Consider the following 23,201-nt stretch of genomic DNA (forward strand, 5'->3'; position numbering starts at 1 on the left):
TGCAGAACTTTCCTGGCTTATCCACTACCCCGGTGAAATGGGCTAGCCAAAGGATCTGTGTCCTTGCTCCCACTTCCTTTACCCAGATGCCTGCCTGACCTCGATGGCTCCCCTTCCACTCTCCTGTGTGGCAGAATCCTCGTAACCCCACCAGGGCTGCACCCAGGATTCCTGGGGGGCTCCACCCCAAACTTTGTCGTGGTAACTTAGGGCCGGGGCCAGTGGGAGCTGCAATTGGCCGAACCTGCGGACACGGCAGGTAAACAAACCAGTCCGGCGCGCCAAGGGCTTTCCCTGAACAAGCGGCGGACCGACTTTGAGAACCACTGTCTTATATGACCCATATTGCATAAAATATATTTTAGTTACACCATAATCATATAATAATTACATTTCTATGAAGAATGCAGGTTGCAGTGTTACTATTAGTATTTCCAACCTATCACTTATTCCGGGACAGAACGTTGTCTGGTGTCCAGTCAGAACTCAGGATTCCTTAATGCTATTCTATTCTCTAACTTCTCTTGTCGGCCTCAGACTGAGTCTTGTCCGTACGGAGAGTCAGGGCTTCAATCTTCTGATGTTACAGTCATAAAAGATGAGGTTCACCCTCTACAAATTGGAGGATTGGGCCAAAAGAAATCTGATGAGGTTCAATAAGGAGAAGTGCAGGGTCCTGCACTTAGGACGGAAGAATCCAATGCACCGCTACAGACTAGGGACCGAATGGCTAGGCAGCAGTTCTGCGGAAAAGGACCTAGGGGTGACAGTGGACGAGAAGCTGGATATGAGTCAGCAGTGTGCCCTTGTTGCCAAGAAGGCCAATGGCATTTTGGGATGTATAAGTAGGGACATAGCGAGCAGATCGAGGGACGTGATCGTTCCCCTCTATTCGACATTGGTGAGGCCTCATCTGGAGTACTGTGTCCAGTTTTGGGCCCCACACTACAAGAAGGATGTGGATAAATTGGAGAGAGTCCAGCGAAGGGCAACAAAAATGATTAGGGGTCTAGAACACATGACTTATGAGGAGAGGCTGAGGGAGCTGGGATTGTTTAGTCTGCAGAAGAGAAGAATGAGGGGGGATTTGATAGCTGCTTTCAACTACCTGAAAGGGGGTTCCAAAGAGGATGGCTCTAGACTGTTCTCAATGGTAGCAGATGACAGAACGAGGAGTAATGGTCTCAAGTTGCAGTGGGGGAGGTTTAGATTGGATATTAGGAAAAACTTTTTCACTAAGAGGGTGGTGAAACACTGGAATGCGTTACCTAGGGAGGTGGTAGAATCTCCTTCCTTAGAGGTTTTTAAGGTCAGGCTTGACAAAGCCCTGGCTGGGATGATTTAACTGGGAATTGGCCCTGCTTTGAGCAGGGGGTTGGACTAGATGACCTTCTGGGGTCCCTTCCAACCCTGATATTCTATGATTCTACCCCAGTTTCGCACTGCAAAGGTATTGTTCATATTATTCCTAACTGTCCACAGGGGAATGTTTATTCTGGTGACATAATGTACAAGGTGATGATTATTTGTGACATTTACTACAGTTCACCCAAAAGCAAGAGCCAGTCTCTTCGCAATCACTCCTGTATTCAGGTCATTTGGAGCCCCAGAAACTTTGACTCTTCCGGGCCGGCCAGTTCTGTCTCCGCAGCCACGTGGCTGTTTCTTTAAGAGGAGATTCTCAGATCCCACCCGGGGTTGATGCCATTTCCGAGTCCCTCTGTTACTTTCACTTTCACACTCAGTAAATGCTGCCGGAGGAAAGTACGTTTATCCCTGTGGAACAACAGGATTTTTTTTTAAACTTGCTAGAAAAGGCTGTGATCAAACGGCAGCTATTTGATACCCAGAAGTAACTGGGCATCTTGGTGAACTGAAATAATTTATAGTTTGAGGACTATCTCGGCAAAGCCTGAGGCTTTCAGAAGGACAGACCGCCCCCTACGCGCCATGAACCGTCTCCGGAGGATCAATCCGGTAGGTGAACTCTGGCTGCTTGACTCGATAACAGTCAGGGCTCTGTCGTGGACAGATTGGTAATAACACAAAGACTTGAGAATCCCGTGAGAATTTGTTTTGCTCTTTATGGGAACGGTACCGCATGTGTACGTGGAGAATGACATGCCCTCCAATCCATTTCAGATCGGTTTCCTAGCCCTGCCGGGTTTTTACAGTACATTCACTAGGTCATTCCTTTCCTCTGTTACTGTGTTTCACCCAAGGATCCTGGGCCCAATCCAGTTTTTAGTGTCGTTAAAGGGAGATTTGTAACAAAGGAGCTTCCTGTATTTAGAATATAGGAAGAAACGTGGGGCTGCAAACTCAGCTGCAATCAGTAAAGTTTCCTGGTCTGCTTGTTGTCGGTAGTTTTCGAGCTGTCTGTGGGGCTGAGTCTTTTTGCTTCTGATATTTTAAAGGAAAAAACGTCCAGTTTTGTCCAGAATCAATGGAAAGAAATTACTTTATTTATTTTGAGATCAGTGGGAATTAAGCATGTGCCTAAAGTGAAGCACCCTTTGAAATGTAGTGCTGAATAGGGATGGACTTAATGACTGAATCTGGGCCAGAATCTTTAATGCAATTAGACAATGAGGGGATGTCACCACTTGTAGCTTGGTATTGGTCTTCTGTATGCATGTCAAGGGATCCACAACAACCAGAGTGATCAGTTTGTACACATTGCATTGTTGTCCTGTGATAACTTAATGTTGCCTCCTATCTTTGTGGCCACAGAGCTGTAGAAGGGTGGTTAGCAGGGGTGATTTTTATGGTCCTGGGTTTAGGGAAGATTTGATGGCAAGAAAGGCCCATGTTACTGTGAGACAGGTTATTCCCTGTGCAAAAAGCCGTCAGCGGGGAGAATTCATGAGGGTATCTCTGTGCACGATTAAAAAAAGGGGAATTATTTTTCACCCTAAAAATTGCATGATTTTTGTTTGATTGACTTGAAATGTTTATGGAACTTTCCATTTAAAAGAAAAACAGCTTGAAATAATTTGGAAAAAAAATGAATGGACACAAACACTTTGATTTTGGGGGAGTGGGTTTCGGTGTTATACCAATAAATTAAAAACCAGCAGGATCTTATTAAAGGGAAAATGGCAAAATACCACATTTATTGTGAATACAGACAGAATCATAGTAAGCAGTTAGTTATAGCTGTAACATTCCATTCAATCTCATATTTATTCACACATTCATACACACACAGGTTCTGCAAGGTTGTTATCATAGTTACGAGCCTTAGAGTTGCTCATGCCAAGCCACTGGCCAGGTGGCCTGGACGTGAGGAGGGAGCAGGGCCTTGGCAGATGTTCATCTGATGCTCCTGGAAGTTGGTTTGCAGCATCAGACCCCCCAAAGTTCTCACTTTCTAGAGTCCATTTTTATAGGAGTTTCTTCTTATGCCCGTCTATGGGAATTGCTTCACCATGCTGTTGCTGAATCAATCAGCAGATGGCATATTCCTGACGGCTCCGTGCTGCTAGATGTTATCTTGTTCTTTGCTTCTCCCATTCTTGAGGCTGTTGGGTGGATTCCAGTCTGCCCTCCGGGGGTCCTCTGGTTATTTCCACTTGACGCCTTCTTCAGCTGATGGACACTGGATTCTTAGGCTGGCACCTCCCTGATCATTCAGTTATTATCCACACCAAGCATCCATCCACATACATCCTCTATCTCTATTTTAATCACAATTGTTAACAAAGGGAGATGAATACAACGAAAGGGCGGGGAGTCTCTGGGTGCTGTTTCTATTGTTACAGCGTACTGCTTTGAGTCTCTCTCTGTGTGAGTAGTTGTTGTTACAAAAAATTGCTTTAAGAATAGACTCTGTCTTAGAATGTACTAACACAATTAGCAGCTTGCAAGTTTCACACATAGAGGGAGAGAAACAGTACCAAAAACCAAGAGACCTCTTAATTAGTAATACCCTGGAATTTAAACTATGGGGAATCAAACTCATTTGTGATTTTAATACAGAACTTCTTTAATATGATCTAACAAGTGTTGCAGTTCTCAAAGTGTGGATTTGTGTCTCCAGAGATAACATGCTTTTTAAAACCAAAAATGTTTTAAAATAAATAATATATAGAGGTGAGAAATAACAGACCTCAACCCTACTGTCCCTCTGCAAATTTGTGTGCACAGAGTCAATCCCTTACCTCTCTCTAAAAGTGCAAAGTTTCAAAATGTTAAATAAATAGAAGATTGTTGGGGGCAGAATAGATCTGGAAAAGGAGAAGTCATGAAATAAATGTGAGAAGGACAGGCAGTCGAAACAAAAGTAAAACTGTTTGAGCAGCATATTCCAGAAGTCTTGAGGTCTTTCTGAGTGTAGCCTTCATTGATTTGAGATCTACCATACCATTCTCTCACTAGAAGGGAAAACCTATAATGGCAGCAGGCTGTAAAAGAGACCCAGTTTGGGAATATATTAATGAAGTTCCTCATTCCTTCACTTCCTGTGAAGTAACACAGGCATGCTTGCAAAATGCAAACAGTGCAACAAAGAAATGCAAGGCCTTGTTGCCCAAATGAAACAACATCATGAGAAGTGTTCATTCTCAGGAGGAAGCTGTGTTGAAGATTATGAAAGGAACACGTCTGAACATGCAGGATCTTCAGGTTGGTAAACTTTTTTATTTTATACTTCTTTCTTAAGGACTGCCTGTCTTCCTTCTGGACTATTCTTGAATTCTCATGTTTGAGCAAAAAATATAGTTGTTACTCTATGGTACTACCATTTTAGATGCAGTTGTGAGAAAAAATAAATGGCTGAAATAGGCAGATCTTGCTTTTACAATTTCACCTTTAAAGTAGTACTGAGTGTCAGTGAATGCAATGAATCACACTAAATGAGCAGTATGGTAATAATAATTAAATAACTGCATTGACTTATTTTGTTTAGGAGAATCCATCCTCAACATACAGGATTCTGAAGACCACCTTCAAGATCACCATCATTTTCGATAGTTTCAGAAAAAACAACAGAGAGTCTTGTGGCACCTTAAAGACTAACAAATTTATTGGAACATAAGCTTTGGTGGGCTTTAGCCCACTTCTTCAGATGTGGGAGTTTAAACTGGAGTTTGGCAGGTGAATAAATATATACTTACAGAGATGGGTGTGGAGCATTATTATGCAGAGGACCAGTGTTAAAGAGTCCAAGACAATTAGGGGGGAGGTGGCCCATTACTAGCTGTTAGTGAGAAGTTGTGAATACCAAAAGTGTGAGAATGTTTTTTGTAGTGAGCCAGCCATTCCCAATCTTTATTCAAGCCAAGTGTGATACAATCAAACTTGCAAATGTATCCTAGCTCAGCTGTTTCACGCAGGAGTCTGTTTTTGAAGTTTTTTTTTAAGTATGGCAACTTTCAAATTTGACACTGAGTGTCCAGGGAGATTAAAATGCTCTCCCACTGGTTTTTGAATGTTCCCATTCCTGATGTTCAATTTGTGTCCATTTATTCTTTTGCGTAGAGACAATCCAGTTTGGCCAATGTACAGTTTCAGAGTTATCTGCCAGTGATAGTGTTTCAGTCACATCATGTATGTCACATAGCCACAGTATATCACCTATAACAAAAAAAAACAAAACAAAAAAAACTCCATCCTTCAGAAACAGCCATAGATAAGTTTGTGATAAGAACCAGTGGATTACAAAGAGAGGCAATTGATGAAAAAATTGCCTGGTTTGTTTATGCAACAAACTCTCCTTTCTGTATGATTGAGAACTCACACTTCTTTAACATGGTTCAGTCATTAAGACCAGGATAAAGTCCACCCAACAGAGCAGATGTCACAGGCAAATTGCTGGATAAAGTGTATGAAAGAGACATTGAACAATGTGCAAAAAAGTCTAGAGGGTAAAATTGTTAACCTGAGTCTTGATGGGTGGAGCAATGTCCACAATGATCCTGTTGTATGTGCTTGTGTGACAACAGAAGAAGGGAATGCCTTCCTTACAGAAACAATTGATACATCAGGAAATGCACACACAGCAGAACACTTACAAGAAGTAGCAGTAAAAGCTGTAACAAACTGAAAAAAGAATTCAAGTGTCTAGTACGCAGCTTGGTAACAGACAATGCTGGAAGTGTATCCAAGATGAGAAGAAATTTAGAAGAGAGTCTCAAGCTAATAACAAGCGGTTGCAGTGCTCATTTGATGCACCTTCTAGCCACAGATCTCAGTGTTCCAGAAATAAAGGTTAATGTTTCTGAAATTGCAAAATACTTCCATAACAACCACTTTGCAGCAGCTGCTCTGAAAAAAAATGGAAGGAACCAAGCTAATACGCCCACAAGACGTGCGATGGAACTCAGTTGTGGACCGTTTTGAGCACTAGATCATGAACTGGCCTAATCTGATGACAGTTTGTGAACAAAATCGTGAAAAAACAGACGGCACTGTCACAGCCAAAGTTCTCAACATTGGGCTTAAGAGAAATGTTGAACACATGCTGAGTATCCTGAAGCCTATTTCTGTAGCCTTGAACAAAATGCAGGGAAACAGCTGTTTTATTGCTGACACTGTTGAAATTTGGAAGGAACTGAGTGAGATCTTAAAAAGAGAAATGTGCAATGACAGAGTTAAATTACAAGCATTAAAAAAACAAATGGGACAACAAATATTCTCAATACTCGGTATCAGGGTCAAACCTTAACTGCTGAAGAAGAGGAGTTGGTTATGACATGGGCATCCAGCAATCATCCCTCCATAATGCCAACTATAATAAACTTCAGAGCTAAGGGTGAACCATTCAAGAAATACATGTTTGCTGACGATGTTTTAAAGAAAGTCACACTAGTGAACTGGTGGAAGTCACTTAAGCACTTGGATTCAGAGACTGTTGAAGTGATTATCTCGCTTTTAACAGCAGTAGTTTCTTCTGCCAGTGTAGAAAGAATATTTTCTTCCTTTGGACTAATTCATTCTAAACTGAGAAATCGTTTGGGACCTGAAAAAGCAGGAAAGCTTGTTTTTCTTTCCTAGATTATGAACAGATGCCTGAGTTAACTGCAGAAGCCAATATTTTACGTTTCTCATGTTGACCTGGCTGACATAGTCAATTTAATTTTTGTTTTGTTTTTTAAATATTTAATTTAACTATTTTAGTTAAAAAGAATTTTAACAAAAACAAACCTGGTTTTAAAAACCTTGAATATTTAACTAAATTCAAAAATTCATATGCTTGTTTTGTTAAAATATTCTATGTTTGCTGTTGAAGAAAAAATCCAGAATACATAACGTTGTTGTTGTTTTAGTTAAATAAAACAATTTAAATGTCTGTCTGGTGATGTTCTCCTCCTAATACAGCATGGCAAGAAAATCCTCCAAATATTAATGATTAACCCGTTGAATTGGAGATCATTCACCTCCCAATGCCTTCATAAATATCTGCTTCAATTACCTTTGGTAAATGAAATAACCAAGCAATCATTCATTGTCTGATATAGCTGTAAAACTAATCTGAAAAGTTTTGAAAATAAATCACTGTTTAAAAATGTATAGTGTGTACCTTCTAAAAATGAAACCTACATCTACCTCTGACTTGTGAAGAATATGTATTAAGGTTATAACAACCAACAAGAATGCACTTTTATGTAGAAAACCAGGATTAAATGGAGTCTTTCTGACTAGTGATTTAAATCATGATTAAATGAATTTGATTTAAATCAAATCCACCCTGTTTGATAAGGTATTTTTCTCTTCCCCATCCTGTTATCCAGATCAAGTTACAGTGAAGATGAAGGTTCTTTCATTTTGTCCTAGCTCCGCAGTGAGCTCCTCTCTGACTGGTTGGATCATTTTCTTCATTACTTTTCACATTCACAAGCTGGAATCAGGTAGGAATCCCATTGCTCCTGCTGCTGCTTGTAGGATTTGTTTCATCATAGTGATCTGTAAATCATGCCTGTTCTACTCCTTTATACAAAACTGAAAAAGACAAAACAAAAAACCTTACAACAAATCCCAGGACGGATCAATATCAGTACAGAATAAGTCTCCACTTCCTCCCCACCCCTTCAGGAGGAGTAATTCTCCATCACCTGCACATGATGCAACTCAGTGTCTCTATATATCTAGGTACTTGTATGGCTTTCATCACCATAGTATCTGAATACCCTATGTTACATGCTTACATCCTCTTTGACCCAATCCTGTGTCAAACACCGAGGCAGCCTGGCCTGTAGCTGAAGAGATTTGGGCTCAGTGAAGCCAAGGCAAGAAGTGAGTCCCAGAGCTGAAGACCTTTTACTGAAAATGTTCTGGCAGAGGCCCAGGCCTACTAAAAACAGCAGGAGAGGGGCAGAGGAGGAGAACTCGAGAACCTCAGCTATTCTCAGAAAAAATTGTGTCCTCATACGAGGTGAGAGGTGGTGGTCTCCAAAGAAGTTGGGTCCCGGAACATTCGGGTAAAATCCTAGGAGATCTCTGTTGACTTCAGTGGAGTCAGGATTTCATCTTTCCCCCCTTCTCACGTTAAAACCAACACTGAGAAATCACATCAGAGATATAGTGAAGGCTGGAACAGATCACAGAGCTCAGGTACACAGGGTATATACTCAGGTCACCCTGCCCATTCATGGGGCACTGAAATGGCTCTGTGGCATGTCAAATTAATATAAGGGGAGTTATCAGTGACACCTATACCTGAGCTGGCCTGTCACTTTCTACTATAAATGCCTTTTTGAGTTGTTTGTAAATTTGCCAGATTTAAAATATTCAGGTTGAAAATTTGCATGCCAGGCTGAATTTTTGGAAAGTTTGAACCGACTGACCTTTTCGTTTATCGCATTTTCCACTCCCCTCTAAGCTTGTTCTCTTTTTGCTTTGGTGTATTTCACAGCCAAGTTCAGAGTGACTGGTCCTGGTCACCCTGTCACTGCCAGGATGGGTGAGGCCATTGTGTTACCCTGTCACCTGTCCCCCAGGATAAGCGCTGTGAACATGGAGGTGAGATGGTTCCGATCTGAGTTCACTTCAGTTGTTCACCAGTATTATGAAGGAAAGGAGCAGTATGGAAAGCAGATGACAGACTATCATGGAAGAACAGAACTTTTGAAAGCTGGCATCATGGATGGGAATGTTTCCTTGCAGATTCTTAATATCAGACCATCAGATGAAGGACAATACAACTGTTTTGTTCAAGATGGTCCTTTTTATGAAGAAGCCCTATTGGAACTGAAGGTAGCAGGTCAGCAGCTCTTGTCTGTATTATCTTAGTCTGGGCTGCAGTTTTTATTCTTTCATACTGCAACAACTGTGACTAGCAACTTGTGAATTATTTTAGAGTAACACAGCATATCTAGATTTCAGCACACGACCACATTCAGACACTTTGGAAAATATGCTGAAAACTTTCCCAATATTTTATTAAAGACATTTTCAGAATGGTCAAGAGACTTCCTTGCCCAAAAGATGTTCTTGACTGACTCCAAAAGGCGGGAGAGAAAGGAGGGAAAAAACTTCTAGACAAATATGGGCCTGGTTTACCCTAGGCTCCCTTGACACCTTATTTGACACATCTTGTACAAGATGCTACATAATTATATCGTAATCATACCATAACCATATGGTGTTTATGGATTGCAGAGTGTCCTAGTGGGAAGGTTTCAGAGTAACAGCCGTGTTAGTCTGTATTCGCAAAAAGAAAAGGTGTACTTGTGGCACCTTAGAGACTAACCAATTTATTTGAGCATGAGCTTTCCGATGAAGTGAGCTGTAGCTCACGAAAGCTCATGCTCAAATAAATTGGTTAGTCTCTAAGGTGCCACAAGTACTCCTTTTCTTCTAGTGGGAAGGGGAAATTATGTATTTACCACTCTTAGTCAAGACTGAGCATTTCTCCCTTGCTGCTTTGATAAGGTAACCATGAAGCCAATTTGATTTTAAAAAAATAAATATATCTATCTAATGCACTAATTATCAGAGTTTCAAAAGTTCAGATCCTATTCAGATATCTATGTGGTCATTTCTCCAAAGGTGCTCAGCACTCTGTTGCTCCTATCTTGAGACAACAATATCTCCCACTGACTCAGTGAAATTATTTTATATATTTGTTCACATTTTTGTGTGTCCATGAGCACTGGCATTTCAGACATTCCAGCATTCATGTATCCCTTCTACTGACTACCCACATGAATTAGTGTATTTTCCTGTGAGTAAGGGATCCCCAGACTGTCCCTCATCCCTTCTGCTTTATACATTTAATGTATGGAATTAACACCGTTATATATTTTCCCCTTAGGTCTGGGCTCTGCTCCTCTCCTCTCTGTTGAAGGTCACCAGGATGGAGGGATTCGGGTGGTTTGTCGATCAGCTGGTTGGTACCCAGAGCCTGAGGTGCTGTGGAGAGATCTCAGTGGGCGACATTTACCATCACTCTCTGAAACAACATCCCAAGGAGATAACAGCCTGTTTGAAACAGAAACTGCGATCATTGTAACAGAACATTCAAACCAAAACTTGTCCTGTTGCATCAGGAACACCGTTCTCAATCAAGAAAAGGAGTCAGCAGTTTATGTAGCAGGTCAGTTACCATCCAAACCCCACACTGAACTCACCACCACTAGAAACCAAACAAAATATAGGAAGAAAAGAACTGAAACATCTGTGGTGGATATTTCAAAATCCTCATACAAACACAGATGATGGGAGGCTGGTGTCTTTACAGGATCACAGTTTAGGCAACTTGATCCCCTTAATTGTGAGTATTAAGATTATACACGTTTTGAGATGAAATTTTCACTCAATCCACTGATTCAGTAGGTTCCTGTAACTTTAAATTCACCTTCATGATTTTTTTGAATGTGATAAATTTTGTGCTCTGGCTTGATTATGATCTGTAGAGCCCTGTAAACCCACAGATATATATGCACAGATATCCTCATCATTTTGTGGGGGGGTTGCAGATTGGATGAGGATAACAATTTTGTATCTACGCAGAGCTCTAGTGATCTGCTCACTTCACCAACTTCATTACTTGTGTGAAATGTCACCTAAGTCATGTGATATTGGTTTTACTGATGTTCAATGGGACTTGTGCTCCTTAATTCACTTTGGTCTGGATCCACAAGAGGACTCATTTTACCCCTTGTCTACACGCAAAAGATGCGCTGATTAACTAGTTAAGCGATGCCACCCGCTTGTGTGAAAACTTCTTGTATAAGTTTCAGAGTACCCTAAATAGATTTAGCTTCGGTCAATTCTTTATCGACTTCAGCTAAATGGAGATAGAGCACTATGAAGCTGATTTATGATTTAAGGTTTTATGCATCAATTTATTTAAATTGGTGCAACTCTGATATCTTGTCAATTTAAGAATGACCCCATAAGAGGGTTGCCCCAGGTTCCCTAAATCAGAGCACAAACCATGTGTGGAAAAGACATTCGGCACATTTGAAAATTCCATCCTGTTTAGGTGACCGAATCACTGTGAACAGAAGAAGAGCAAATGGAAATTACTTAATTTGCTGCACAAGTGTTTGGACAAATTGTGATTATGGTTTTTCCCAAAATTAGGAGGTAACAGTGGATTTTTCAAAAATATGCTAATTAATCTGGCAGTTTCTGAATATTGCTTACTGCTAAGGGCCAAATCCTTTTCTGGTATAAGCCTATTGGAATCAACGGGGTTTTATGAGCAGAGAATTTGCCCCTGATCTTTACGGTCCTCTGAATAGCAATGAATCAAATCAGGGTTGTGTTTTCAAGCATAAATCAGTGGTAAAGCTGTGTTGATTGGAGCCATATTTAAAAATCCATTTCTGGTATTTTGTGTTGGGTAGATATGGCCATTTGTTAGGATATAGATTTCAGGCCTGTCTGTAAAGGCCTATACTCTAAGAATTTAGGTGTATTCTTATCACTTAGCTAGTTCTAGAGGTATAAAAGAAAGAATCAAAATCACTGTCTGCCGGTGTAAGGGCCTTCTCTCACTGTGACAGTCTGAGGCCCTGTGCTTAGGCTAAGATTTTTGGCTAAGCAGCAAAGGCAGCCATAAGCTGGGAAGCGAATGGTCAGAGCCTCACATTCCAACCTAGTCACATTGAAATCAGGTGCTTTTGGACTGTTAGGAATACGATCCTGTCCTGATAATGCCTATCGCCTCCAGAGAAAGGGAAGTGCCTAGAAGATGTAAAAGGAAACTTAGTTTGATAGCATCCTGTCTGGCAAGAACTCACTTATCAATAGCTGGGATGTGAAATCCTCATTTCTTTGTTGTTCTATCACTGTAGTCCCCATTTCCCTATTGTTTGTCTGTATAATCTCTGTCTGGTTCTGTGATTGTTCCTGTCTGCTGTATAATTAATTTTGCTGGGTGTAAACTAATTAAGGTGGTGGGATATAATTGGTTAAATAATCATGTTACAATAGGTTAGGATTAGTTAGTTAAGTTTCAGTAAAATGATTGGTTAAGGTATAGCTAAGCAGAACTCAAGTTTTACTATATAGTCTGCAGTCAATCAGGAAGTGTGTGTGTGGGAGGGAAATTGGAATCATGTTTGGCTAAGGGCAGGAATGGGAACAGGGACACAGGTGTAAGGCTCTGTGGTGTCAGAGCTGGGAAGGGGGACACTAAGGAAGGAAACTGGAATCATGCTTGCTGGAAGTTCACCCCAATAAACATCGAATTGTTTGCACCTTTGGACTTCGGGTATTGTTGCTCTCTGTTCATGGGAGAAGGACCAGGGAAGTAAGTGGGTGAAGGAATAAGCCCCCTAACACCATTCTTCCACTCTTAGCTCACACAAATCCTGCTGGGCACTATTTATGTATTTGTATGAAAAAAAAAATCTGCTTTTAGTCACCACTTCCAAACTAAGGCAAGCCCTGGGTGTTTTGTTTTTCAGATCCCTTTTTCCCGAGGGTGAATCCCTGGATGGTGGCGCTGAGTGTGACCCTGGTGGTTTTGTTTGGTTTCATTGGCCTCACCATTTATCTCTTTAAAATGAAAGGTAAATATCAGAGGGAGAAATATACTGTAAATAAAGGTTTTTTTCTAATAAATAAATAAGGGCAATTTAGGAATTTAACATGAAAAGAACGTGTGATCCGCTGATCTGGTCCTAAATAAAGAAGAAGAATGCTCCACTTTTTCCCCCAGCCCAGCTCCCACACAGCTCCACTCCCCCACCTGCCCTGCCTCCAGCCCAACTCTGCCCACAATCCCTCACCACTCCCAGCCCTCTATTTCCAGCTCTTCGCTTATCCCCAGCTCTGCTTTCAGTCCAAGCTCCTGGACTCAGCCAACTGTGGTGTAATGGACATGGGAGGAGGGGCTGAGACAGACTCTATTACTAGTAAATGGGGGGCATGTCAGGAAAAGTTTGGGCACCACTGATCTAGTCTGATCTCCTTAAGAGGAGTTTGATTAGAAATAATATCTCAGTCTTAACTGTCATATTGATGATAATGAGAAATAAAACATAAGAAAAGGGAAACTCCTAACAAACAATACGGGTATTTCTCTTTAATTTTTAGGCAAACGAGATTGTGTTTAAATGTTGTGGAGTTCACTGTAAAATTTAAATTCTACAATTTTTTTGTAATATGAAACCTTTTTTTGTTTAGTTGCTTTTTATTCTTATTCTGTTGTGGAAGGGTTAGTGTTGTTATTGTATAAAATGTGGGGAACCACTAAAGTGGAGAGATTTCATACCAAAAGCCAGTTTGAAAAACTGATATGCAATAGAGTCACAGTGTTTAAGACCAGAAGGGACCACTGGATCCTCTTGTCTGATGTCCTGAAGAAGACTTTGATTTCTCTCAGCCTTTACTGTCATATTGATGATAAGGAGAAATAAAACATAAGAAAAGGGAAATGCCTAAAAAAATCTATTTATTCCTCTTTCTTTTTCAGAGAAACGAGATAACGAGATAAGTAAGTATCATTATCCTTCCTCTGAAATGAAACTTTTTGTACCATTTTGGAGTCTCACATGGCTGTTTGTTTTATTGTGGTGGGGTTGTTTGCTTTTAAATTTAAATTTTAAAATTGTTGCAATAGGAAACCTTTTTAGTTAGTTAGTTTGGTTTATCATCATCATCATGATTCTTTTGGGGTTTGTTTGTTAATGTAACTTTATGAAAGGTGGGGAAAGACTAAACTGGATGAATTTCACACCAAAAGCTAATTTGAAAAATTGATAAGCAATACAGTAGTAAAGTAGATAATGGCCAAAAAAATATGTCCCAGGAGGAATTGTGCGAAGGCCCTGGTGGACTATCAGCACCTGAGATGATTATCTTCCCTCCGCACTGCAAAGTAGGCATGTAACCAACCTGAAGTAAAGTGATACCTGGGCTCTAGCTTCTACCCAAAGTCTTGCCAGCTAACCTGGGTGCAAAGCACCTCCAAACTTGAGTCAGAGCTTTTGTGCTTGCGCATTAGACAGGTTGGGGCAACAGCCAGGTAAGATTCTGGGCTAACTCTGCAGTGAAGATCCACCCTGGGAGAGACACACTCATGCAGTCCAGTGGAGGTTCTGATGAACGAATAACTTTCTTTTTCCCTCAGTGTATTAGTTTGTACAATATTGAATCATGCAATACGTGTTCAGATCCGCTCTCATCTCTAATTATGTGGCTGGTTTTAGGGTGGAGAAGATCCGTGGCACCTATAGAAGAAGGTAATTAAAGATCATATTTTATCAATGTCCAAATATCTGTTCCCATGAGGCAATGTGCCTCATTTTCTTTGTATATGGGAGTGGATGTGATTGTTCAGGGCAGATCTCCCCAGCACCCTTCATTTCACGGCGCATCACAAGGTGAGGTGAGGTTTGTGCCTATGTCCTACCACACCATACTGAATCCATCGCATATTGCATCTACGCTTCCTGCCCCTCCACCGCTCGCATGTGCACTGCACCCTGCAGAGATCTGTGCCAGCCGCTGCCACCCCTTGTACAGAACCAGTGGGACAATCACCTCCATAGCCACTTCTCCAGGGGGAGTTTGTTCTATCTCCCTGTGCTGATGTCCGATCTCCAGTGTCCCTTTGTTTCTTCCTTCATCTTTTCCCCCGTGAAGAAAGCCAGGAGCTCTGCAGTGACCCCACACTGACTGGGTGAGCAGGGACTGTGTCTGTGTGAGACCCTTGCTCCTGTCTCAAGCGGAGGAACTGAGCCTTGATCACAGACAGGGGCTCCCCTGGCTCCATTATACTGATCTGGGAAGCTCCTGTGATCACCGCTGGGAGCTTGTGTCTTTTCTCCTCTCTCCATCCACCATGACCCCAGCATGGTCCTGTCTCTGACAAACAGGACGCCAAGTCAGTCTCCCCATTAGTAGCATGACCCTCTCCCTCTTTCCACCAGCCACCTATTCTGTATCTCCTCCCTACTGGCAGATTTACCACTGGGCCAATGGGGCCTGTGCCCAGGGGCCCCAGAAAAATGGGCGCCTCTGTGCCCCAACCCGCTCTGCCTGCCCAGTGCTCCTGCCAGAGAGTGGGGTCAGGGCTCGGGGGGCTTGCCCCACTCCATCCGCCCAGAACTCCAGCCAGGGAATGGCGTTGGGGTGTGGGGTCTTGTCCTGCTCTGCAGCTGGAGCGCCAGGTGGGCAAAGCAGGGCACGACCCCACGCCCCAGCCCTAATTCCCCAGCAGGAGTGTGGGGAGGGGGGTTCTACAGTCAGAAGGGGTGGGGAGGGGCCCTCACTTGCTGTGGCCCAGGGCCCCACAAAACCCTAATCTGTCCTGGCTCCCCCCACACTTGTAGCTTCCACCATGAACCCCCTTGCCTTGTTTAGCTCCCTCACTCCCTGCCCCAAGCTAATGTACTTTGTGCTGCGACTGCTGCTGAGCAGTGACAATCTGGGCAGGTTCAATCCTGGTACCGTGTGGCCTGTTGCTGTCCAAGCTGTGACATTTCAGAGCAGGCCGGGTGCAGTGGGGAGGCCCTATAGCAAAGTGCAGCACAGGGGCAGCTGGGACACAGTGAGATTGAAGGTGGGGTGGGGGGGAAACTCTGTCAATGTTCACTGAGTTGTACCATCTGCTGGGGCTGCCAGAGTCTCTTGTCCCCTCCCCGGGCAGAGGTGGGGGCAGGAGGGGAAAGATTCTGAGTCTCAAGCCTGGCCCAGCTGCTTCTTTCACCGTCACTGACCCGTCTCTGTCAGTGGAGTGACTCTCCCCAGCCCTGTCCTGAGATCTCTGAGGTGATGGGAAAATCCTGGAGAAAGGAGATTCCCTGAGTCACTCTCCAGCTGGGGCAGATTCTGTCACTGACGCTATGAAACCCTCCCCTAGGGCCGAGCTCTGCCCCTCACGCTCTGATTCTCTCTCCCCAGCAAATGTGACTCTGGATCCAGACACGGCTCATCGCGACCTCGTCCTGTCTGAGGGTGGGAAAAGTGTGAGACTCGGAGACACGCGTCAGCAACTGCCCGACACCCCTGAGAGATTTGTCACTGAGCCCTGGGTGCTGGGCTGTGAGGGATTCACCTCGGGGAGACATTGCTGGGAGGTGGAGGTGGTGGGTGGGCGACGCTGGGCTGTGGGGGTGGCCAGAGAGTCTGTGGGGAGGAAGGGACAGATCAGCCTTAGCCCTGAGGGGGGGATCTGGGCTGTGCAGTGGTGGTGGGGTCAGTTCTGGGCTCTCACCTCCCCTGTGACCCCCCTGCCCCGGAGCCGGGCCCCCAGCAGGATCCGGGTTTGTCTGGACTGTGACCGGGGGCAGGTGACATTTATCGATGCTGGTGCCGAGGCCCCGATCTTCACTTTCCTGCCGGGCTCCGTCCCTGGGGAGAGAATCCGCCCCTGGCTCTGGGTGTGGGGGGGATCCCGGCTCCGACTGCGTCCCTGAGACCCACAGCAGAGGGGGAACCGGAAATCAGCCTCTCTAGCCTCACGGACTCCAGAATCTATGACCTTGGAGGTCTCCCATCTGCCCAGCCCCTGGCCCCTCATCTCTATGGCCCATGGAAGCTCCTCCCCCTCTCTGCAGTCCCAGGGATGGGAGGGGGAGGGGGAGGAACCCCTGAGGCTGCAGGAGGGGCAGAGGGGCCCTGAGAGGCAGAGGTGGGGGCTGGGCAGGGACCCAGCATGAATCAATCAGGGTTTGGGGGGCTGGGGAGAAGCGGCAGCAGGGAGCGGTTTGTGCAGATCTGTGGGATTGGATCTCATGGGGTCTCCCAGCCAGAGCTCCTTTCCCTGATCTCATGGGGTCTCCCAGCCCAAGTCACCTTTCCCTGTAACTACAGGACAGCTGGTAACCCTGTAACTGTCAGAAAAGGGCAGGGGGAGGGGGAGATGGGTGCAGATCGACCAAAAAACCCATTATATAACCTTAAAAAAATCATAATTGGAGCAGTCTCATGATTTTTATTTTAAACTCCTGAGGTTGGCAGCACTGGGGGAGGCAGGGACAGGGCGGGTTTAACCAGAGGGAATTAGAAGAAGCAAGAAGGAAAATGTGAATGAAAATAAAACAAGAAGAAAGGGAGAGTCTCTGAGTAATGGTGGAAAACAGAAATGAGAAGAGTGACAGAAAAATATCCCTGGCAGGGGAACCAGCCTGTGGGCAGCAAGAGGGAAAGGGACAAAATCAGGGGAAAGAAGGGAGCAGCCATTGGGGGATGATCTGTGACAGGGAGGGGAGGAGAGTGGGAGAGACAGAGGAAAATAAACAGGGATCAGAAGTGAGGGTTAGAAAAATGAGTAGAAAGGGACAGTATGGAAGGAAAGGAGCATGAGAGGGACAGAGATTTATTCAAAGTTACTGAAAGTGACACTGTAACTCATCAATTCCCTATATTCATTCCTGGACAACTGTACCGTTGTGCCATTAAGAAAACTGCTCTCAGTGGCTGGGGAGCTCCTTTCCATGCTGTGGTTATTAAGGCTCCTTCTCGGCTCCGTTTACTTACCATTTTTAGTTACTTTCGGTAAATAAAACAAACAATTATTCGTGTTTCTTCCTCTTTACTGTCCCAGCTGCAGTTGTCGGGGGCAGAGCCGTGGGATTTGCTGCCTGACTTGGTTGTGTCCCCCCAGCCTCCATAGGAAATATTGTGCCCCTAGGAGGAGAGTTTGTGTTTTACTGTGATGTGTCACTCTCTGTCCTGTGCACACCCCTGTCAATCAGGAATTGCTCAGCTGTGCTCTGCAGAGAGGAGACTGGTTGCACAGGGGGCAATCCATGACTTGGGGTTGCAATGCTGAACATCACTTAATGCTTAATTTGTAGGCAACTGGAAAATCATAGTCTGCAACTCTGCAAAGCTGAGTTAGGGGCCTAAACTCCCTGTATCATGCATGGGCATCACAGGCACCTGACAATAAGATTCACAAAACCCAGCTCACTCGGCAGGGAGCCATCTGGGGAAATGGCTACACTGGAAACTTCAAAGCGCTGTCATGGGAGCGCTCCCGCAGCAGCGCTTTGCAGTGCGAGTGTGGTCGCACGCAAGCCCAGGGAGAGAGCTCTCCCAGCGCGCCTGGTAATCTGCCTCCAGGAGGGGATGAGCGCCGAGCGCTGGGAGTGTGGCTCCCAGTGCTGGGTGCCTGTCTACACTAGCGCTTTAACGCGCTCAGACTTGCGCTCAGGGGGGTGGCATTCTAGGTTCTGTCCCAAAGCCCTGTGTTGCATCGGTTTGCATCCCAGAAATCCCAGTGCTTCCGTCCACATTTGGCGCCATCTTTCAATGTTTTTTGTACTGCGCACTGTGTCTTCCCTTTCGGTCTGTGGGAATGAAGCCCAAGCTGCTGAGGAATATGCTGAGAGTCTCACCGGCACGTCACGTTTGGCAGTTGAGTTACTCCTTAAGATCCAAACTGACAGTGAGGAGTCTTGACTCAAGTAACGCATACGACACGAGATTGCTTGTGGCATTCACGGACATGCTCAGCACTGTGGAACACCGCTTTTGGGCTCGGGAAAGGAGCACTGAGTGGTGGGAATCACATTGTCATGCAAGTCTGGGATGACGAGCAGTGGCTGCAGAACTTTTGGATGAGAAAAGCCACTTCATGGGACTGTGTGAGGAGCTCGTCCCCACCCTGCGGCGCAAAGACACGAGATTGAGCACTGCCCTGACGGTGGAGAAGCAGGTGGCTATTACAATCTGGAAGCTGGCAACTCCAGACAGCTACCGATCGGTCGCTAACCAGTTTGGAGTGGGAAAGTCGACAGTTGGAATCATGTTGATGCTAGTTTGCAGGGCCATTGATCGCATCCTGCTCAGAAGAACCATGACTCTGGGTAACGTGCATGAGATTGTGGTTGGCTTTGCACAAATGGGTTTCCCTAACTATGGAGGGGCGATAGATGGGACACATGTTCCAGTTCTGGCACCAGCCCACCTAGCCTCCAAGTACGTTAATCAGAAGAGGTATTTCTCTGTGGTTCTCCTGGCGCTTGTGGATCACTATCGGCGTTTCACTGACATTAACGCAGGCTAGCTTGGAAAGGTGCATGACGCACGTATCTTTCGGATCACAGGCCTGTTCAGGAAGTTGCAAGCCGGGACTTTTTTCCTGGACCAGAAGATCACTGTAGAGGAAGTCGAAATGCCCATTGTGATCCTTGGAGACCCTGCTTACCCTTTAATGCCGTGGCTCATGAAACCCTACACAGGGAGCCTTGAAAGCATCAAGGAGAGGTTCAACAACAGTCTGAGCCAGTGCAGAATGACTGTGGAGTGTGCTTTTGGCCGTTCAAAGGGCTGCTGGTACTCTCTGTATGGGAAGCTGGACCTGGCCGATGACAGCATCCCCGTGGTCATATCCGCGTGCTGTACCCTCCATAACATTTGTGAAGGGAAGGGTGAAAGATTCACTCAGGCATGGAACTCAGAGGTTCAACATGTGGAGGCTGAATTTGAACAGCCAGAGAGCAGGGCTATTTGAGGGGCCCAGCGCAGGGCTGAAAGGATTAGGGATGCCTTGAGGGAGCAATTTGAGGCTGAAAGCCACCAGTTTGGTGCCCTGCACGGGAGTGAAGTGCAGTGGTTCCAATGTTAGTAGGAATCTGTGTTTGCTACACTGACTTGCAGTGCTTGTTTCTCTCCTGGGCTAAGGTATCTTTTACTTTATGGAATAATCAAGAATGCTTTCAAAGCCAAAAAATCCGTTTATTGAAAAGAAAATTCATTTATTGAAAATAAACACAACTGCTTGGGAAACAGAAAGGGCAAGGGGGTAGGGTGGGGAACGGTACAATCACAGATTTGCGTATGTCCTGTCTGGAGTGCTGTGCAATGAGGGCTGCACTTCTGGCCGGCTGAAATGCCTGGTGATGGGGGTTGAGTGCAGAGGGTCGGGGTCGTAGTTTTCAGGGCTGGGTGGTGAAGCTACAAGTGTTGGAGGCAGCTGGTGGCAGAACCTGGATGTTGGGGAAAGTAGGTTGGAGGTGACATGGGGGCACAAGGGAAAGAGTTTTGGGACAAGGGCTGCAGGGGGCGGGGACGGGCACAGTAGTGCTCCACCTTCATGGTTACGAGTGCCTGGATAGAGTCTGCTTGGTGCTCCGTTGTGCTTATCAGCCGATCCGTGCTTTGCTGCCGGAGCACCGTGCTTTTGTGCCAGCCCTCCTCGTTCTGCTGGCGGATCCTTCTTCACTCTCCTGCCACTCCTACACTTTTTGATTTTCATTACTTGAATGCTGCATTACTTCATGCAACATGTCTTCCTTGCTTCTACGTGGCCTCTTTCTGGTTCTTTGGAGTCTTTTGGCCACTGATAACGTGGACGGCTGAGATCTCAAGGTTGCATCAGTAAAGGCAAAATGCAGCACTTAACAGAGGCAGTATTGTTCACACCAGACAGAGCAATGATTCCCCCGTACTTAATGGCAAGCACAGTCTACACAATAGCATGCATGCAGCCGTAATCCTCCTCACCCCAAGAGCCCGCACCAAATAACTTCCTTCCCAAAATAAAAGCCGCTTACCGCGAACCTTCTCTGGTGTTCGTCCTCCCCCAAGCACTGGCCGCCGTGACTGGCTACCTTCCTCCTGGCTTGAGAACAGCTCCTGGCTGCATGCATCTCGGGATTCTGGGGTGTCTCCCTCCTCCTCAGCACCCTCGCTCCCGCTTTCCTCCTCCTCCTCCTGCCTGATTGAACTTGGCTCTGAAGTGTCCAAGGTGGTCCTGGGAGTGGAGGTGTGGTCACCCCCAAGTATCGCGTCCAGCTCTTTGTAGAAACAGCAGGTCGCGGCGGCAGCTGTTTGCCTGGCGGGCTTTGTGGTAGGCATTCCGCAGCACCTTCACTTTAACCCTGAACTGCAGTGCATCCCGGTCATGGCCCCTTTCCATCATGGCCCTTGATATCTGCCTGAAGGTATCATAATTCCTACGGCTGGAGCGCAGCTGGGACTGGACAGCTTCCTCCCCCCAAACACTGATGAGGTCCAGCACCTCGCCATTGCTCCATACTGGGGCTTGCCTGGCGCGTGGAGGCATGGTCCCCTGGAAAGATTCGCTGAGAGAACTCCACGCCTGGCAGAGCAAACAGGAAGGGGATTTTCAAAATTCCCAGAGAATTTAAAGGGCGGGTCTGACGGTTGCTCACCTGGGGCAGAGTGCTCTACGTGCCTTGCCAGTGTGGACGGGTAGTGAGCTAGTGCGCCCGGGGCTCCTTTATTGCACTGTAACTCACAAGTGTAGCCAAGGCCTAAAACAGCAGCAGGGGAAAGGTGTTTGAACGATGGCTGCAAATCTCAAGCCGCGCAGAGACCAGCTAAAGAGCAGCACTTCACTCCACTGAGCTGCAACGTCTAGTAACCACGTTGTTAAATTGCTGCAAAACGGGATCCGGGTAACTAGCTGCATCCGCAGCAGCATCTCTGCGCAGCACGGCTTCCCCGCCACAGCTGAATTCCCTCTCCATGTCCCCGATGGCGGCTTCCCAGATTGCCCCAGGCCTCCTCCGTCTGTCCCCACATCCCCTGCTGCAGCCGCAATGGGCAAGTGGCCTGAGAGGTCTCTGTTTATCCCACACCACGTACCATAGGCGTGCGCATTACATTTCACTGGCATGTGCACCCAGGGGATTTTTTTTTAAGGCGAACATTGAGCACACAATTTTCCACACTGAAAAAAAACAGTAACCTAGTTAATAATAATTAATACCCATAATAATAATAAAATCAACTCATAGAATTAATGAAAAATGTGTGTATCCTGTATAGGAAATTATCATATGAGAAATGAAAATGAGCTTGCTTTGGGATTTTACAAGGCACTTATATCATTTAAACTCATTTGGTACCCTGAGTCATGATAACACTTCTTGCAAATCACATAAATAGGGATCTCATGGTCCCCTTCCTGCACCCCATTGCAAAGGTGCAGGTGTTATTGCTGGCTGCCCTAGGGCTGCAGAAAACCCTAGGGGCAAAACATATGGAAAGAAGAGGATCAATTTATACAGAGGGCTGAAGGGGGACTCCCACAGTGCATTCATTAACACTTAATAAATACATCAAAATTAAATACTTTACAGAGATAAGAACCTGTAATGACAACTTTACTTCATGAGAAGCTCCAGAGAAAGAAGACCCAGAGGGACAGGTTTCAGAGTAGCAGCCGTGTTAGTCTGTATCCGCAAAAAGAAAAGGAGGACTTGTGGCACCTTAGAGACTAACCAATTTATTTGAGCATAAGCTTTCATGAGCTACAGCACACTTCATCGGATGCATACAGTGGAAAATACAGTGTGCAGATTTTATATACACAGAGAACATGAAACAATGGGTGTTACCATACAGACTGTAACAAGAGTGATCAGGAAAGGTGATCTAGTACCAGCAAAGGACGGGGGGAGGAAGGACCTTTTGTAGTGATAAAAAAGGTGGGCCATTTCCAGCAGTTGACAAGAACAGTAGGGGGGAAATAAACAAGGGGAAATAGTTTGTCTTTGTGTAATGACACATTCACTCCCAGTCTTTATTCAAGCCGAAGTTTGAGGGAGTAATGGTAGGGGGAATCCCAGAGAGACCAAAGGGGCTGGTAAGGGAGCAGACAGAGAACAAGGGTAGAGGCAGAGTGGCTCCAGGGTTGGCCCAGTCTTCTGCATCTCCGCTGTGGATGGAGACAATGATCTCTATCACTGGAAGAGGGAACAACAGAATGGAATGCCCAGAAGAAGGAATGACTTGAGGACAATTTCCTGAGGGACCCATCCCCTTGCAGAGCTTTTCTAGCTCTGACATTTACATTGCTACATGCTTTGGCCCACAGAAATAAA

The 23,201-nt window shown here is 45.3% G+C and overlaps 1 protein-coding gene across 8 annotated transcripts; it reads left to right on the forward strand.

Moving 5' to 3' along the window:
- Nucleotides 1–1,745: 1,745 nt before the first annotated feature.
- LOC144274517 (butyrophilin subfamily 1 member A1-like) lies at nucleotides 1,746–17,921 on the forward strand. Of its 8 annotated transcripts, none has more exons than XM_077833383.1 (10): nucleotides 1,746–1,977; nucleotides 4,472–4,626; nucleotides 4,910–5,097; nucleotides 7,734–7,850; nucleotides 8,855–9,202; nucleotides 10,256–10,537; nucleotides 12,861–12,965; nucleotides 13,871–13,891; nucleotides 14,607–14,639; nucleotides 16,303–17,921. In XM_077833383.1, the coding sequence occupies exons 4-10, from the start codon at nucleotides 7,751–7,753 to the stop codon at nucleotides 16,815–16,817; spliced, it is 1,404 nt and encodes a 467-aa protein (XP_077689509.1). In that variant the 5' UTR covers nucleotides 1,746–1,977; nucleotides 4,472–4,626; nucleotides 4,910–5,097; nucleotides 7,734–7,750; the 3' UTR covers nucleotides 16,818–17,921. The 8 variants fall into 8 exon arrangements, with proteins under 8 accessions (XP_077689509.1, XP_077689510.1, XP_077689513.1 ...); XM_077833384.1 differs by having other exon boundaries at nucleotides 4,570–4,626; XM_077833387.1 differs by lacking the exon at nucleotides 7,734–7,850.
- The last annotated feature ends 5,280 nt before the right edge of the window (nucleotides 17,922–23,201 follow it).

Source organism: Eretmochelys imbricata, chromosome 14, assembly GCF_965152235.1.
Source record: "Eretmochelys imbricata isolate rEreImb1 chromosome 14, rEreImb1.hap1, whole genome shotgun sequence".
NCBI lineage: Eukaryota > Metazoa > Chordata > Testudines > Cheloniidae > Eretmochelys > Eretmochelys imbricata.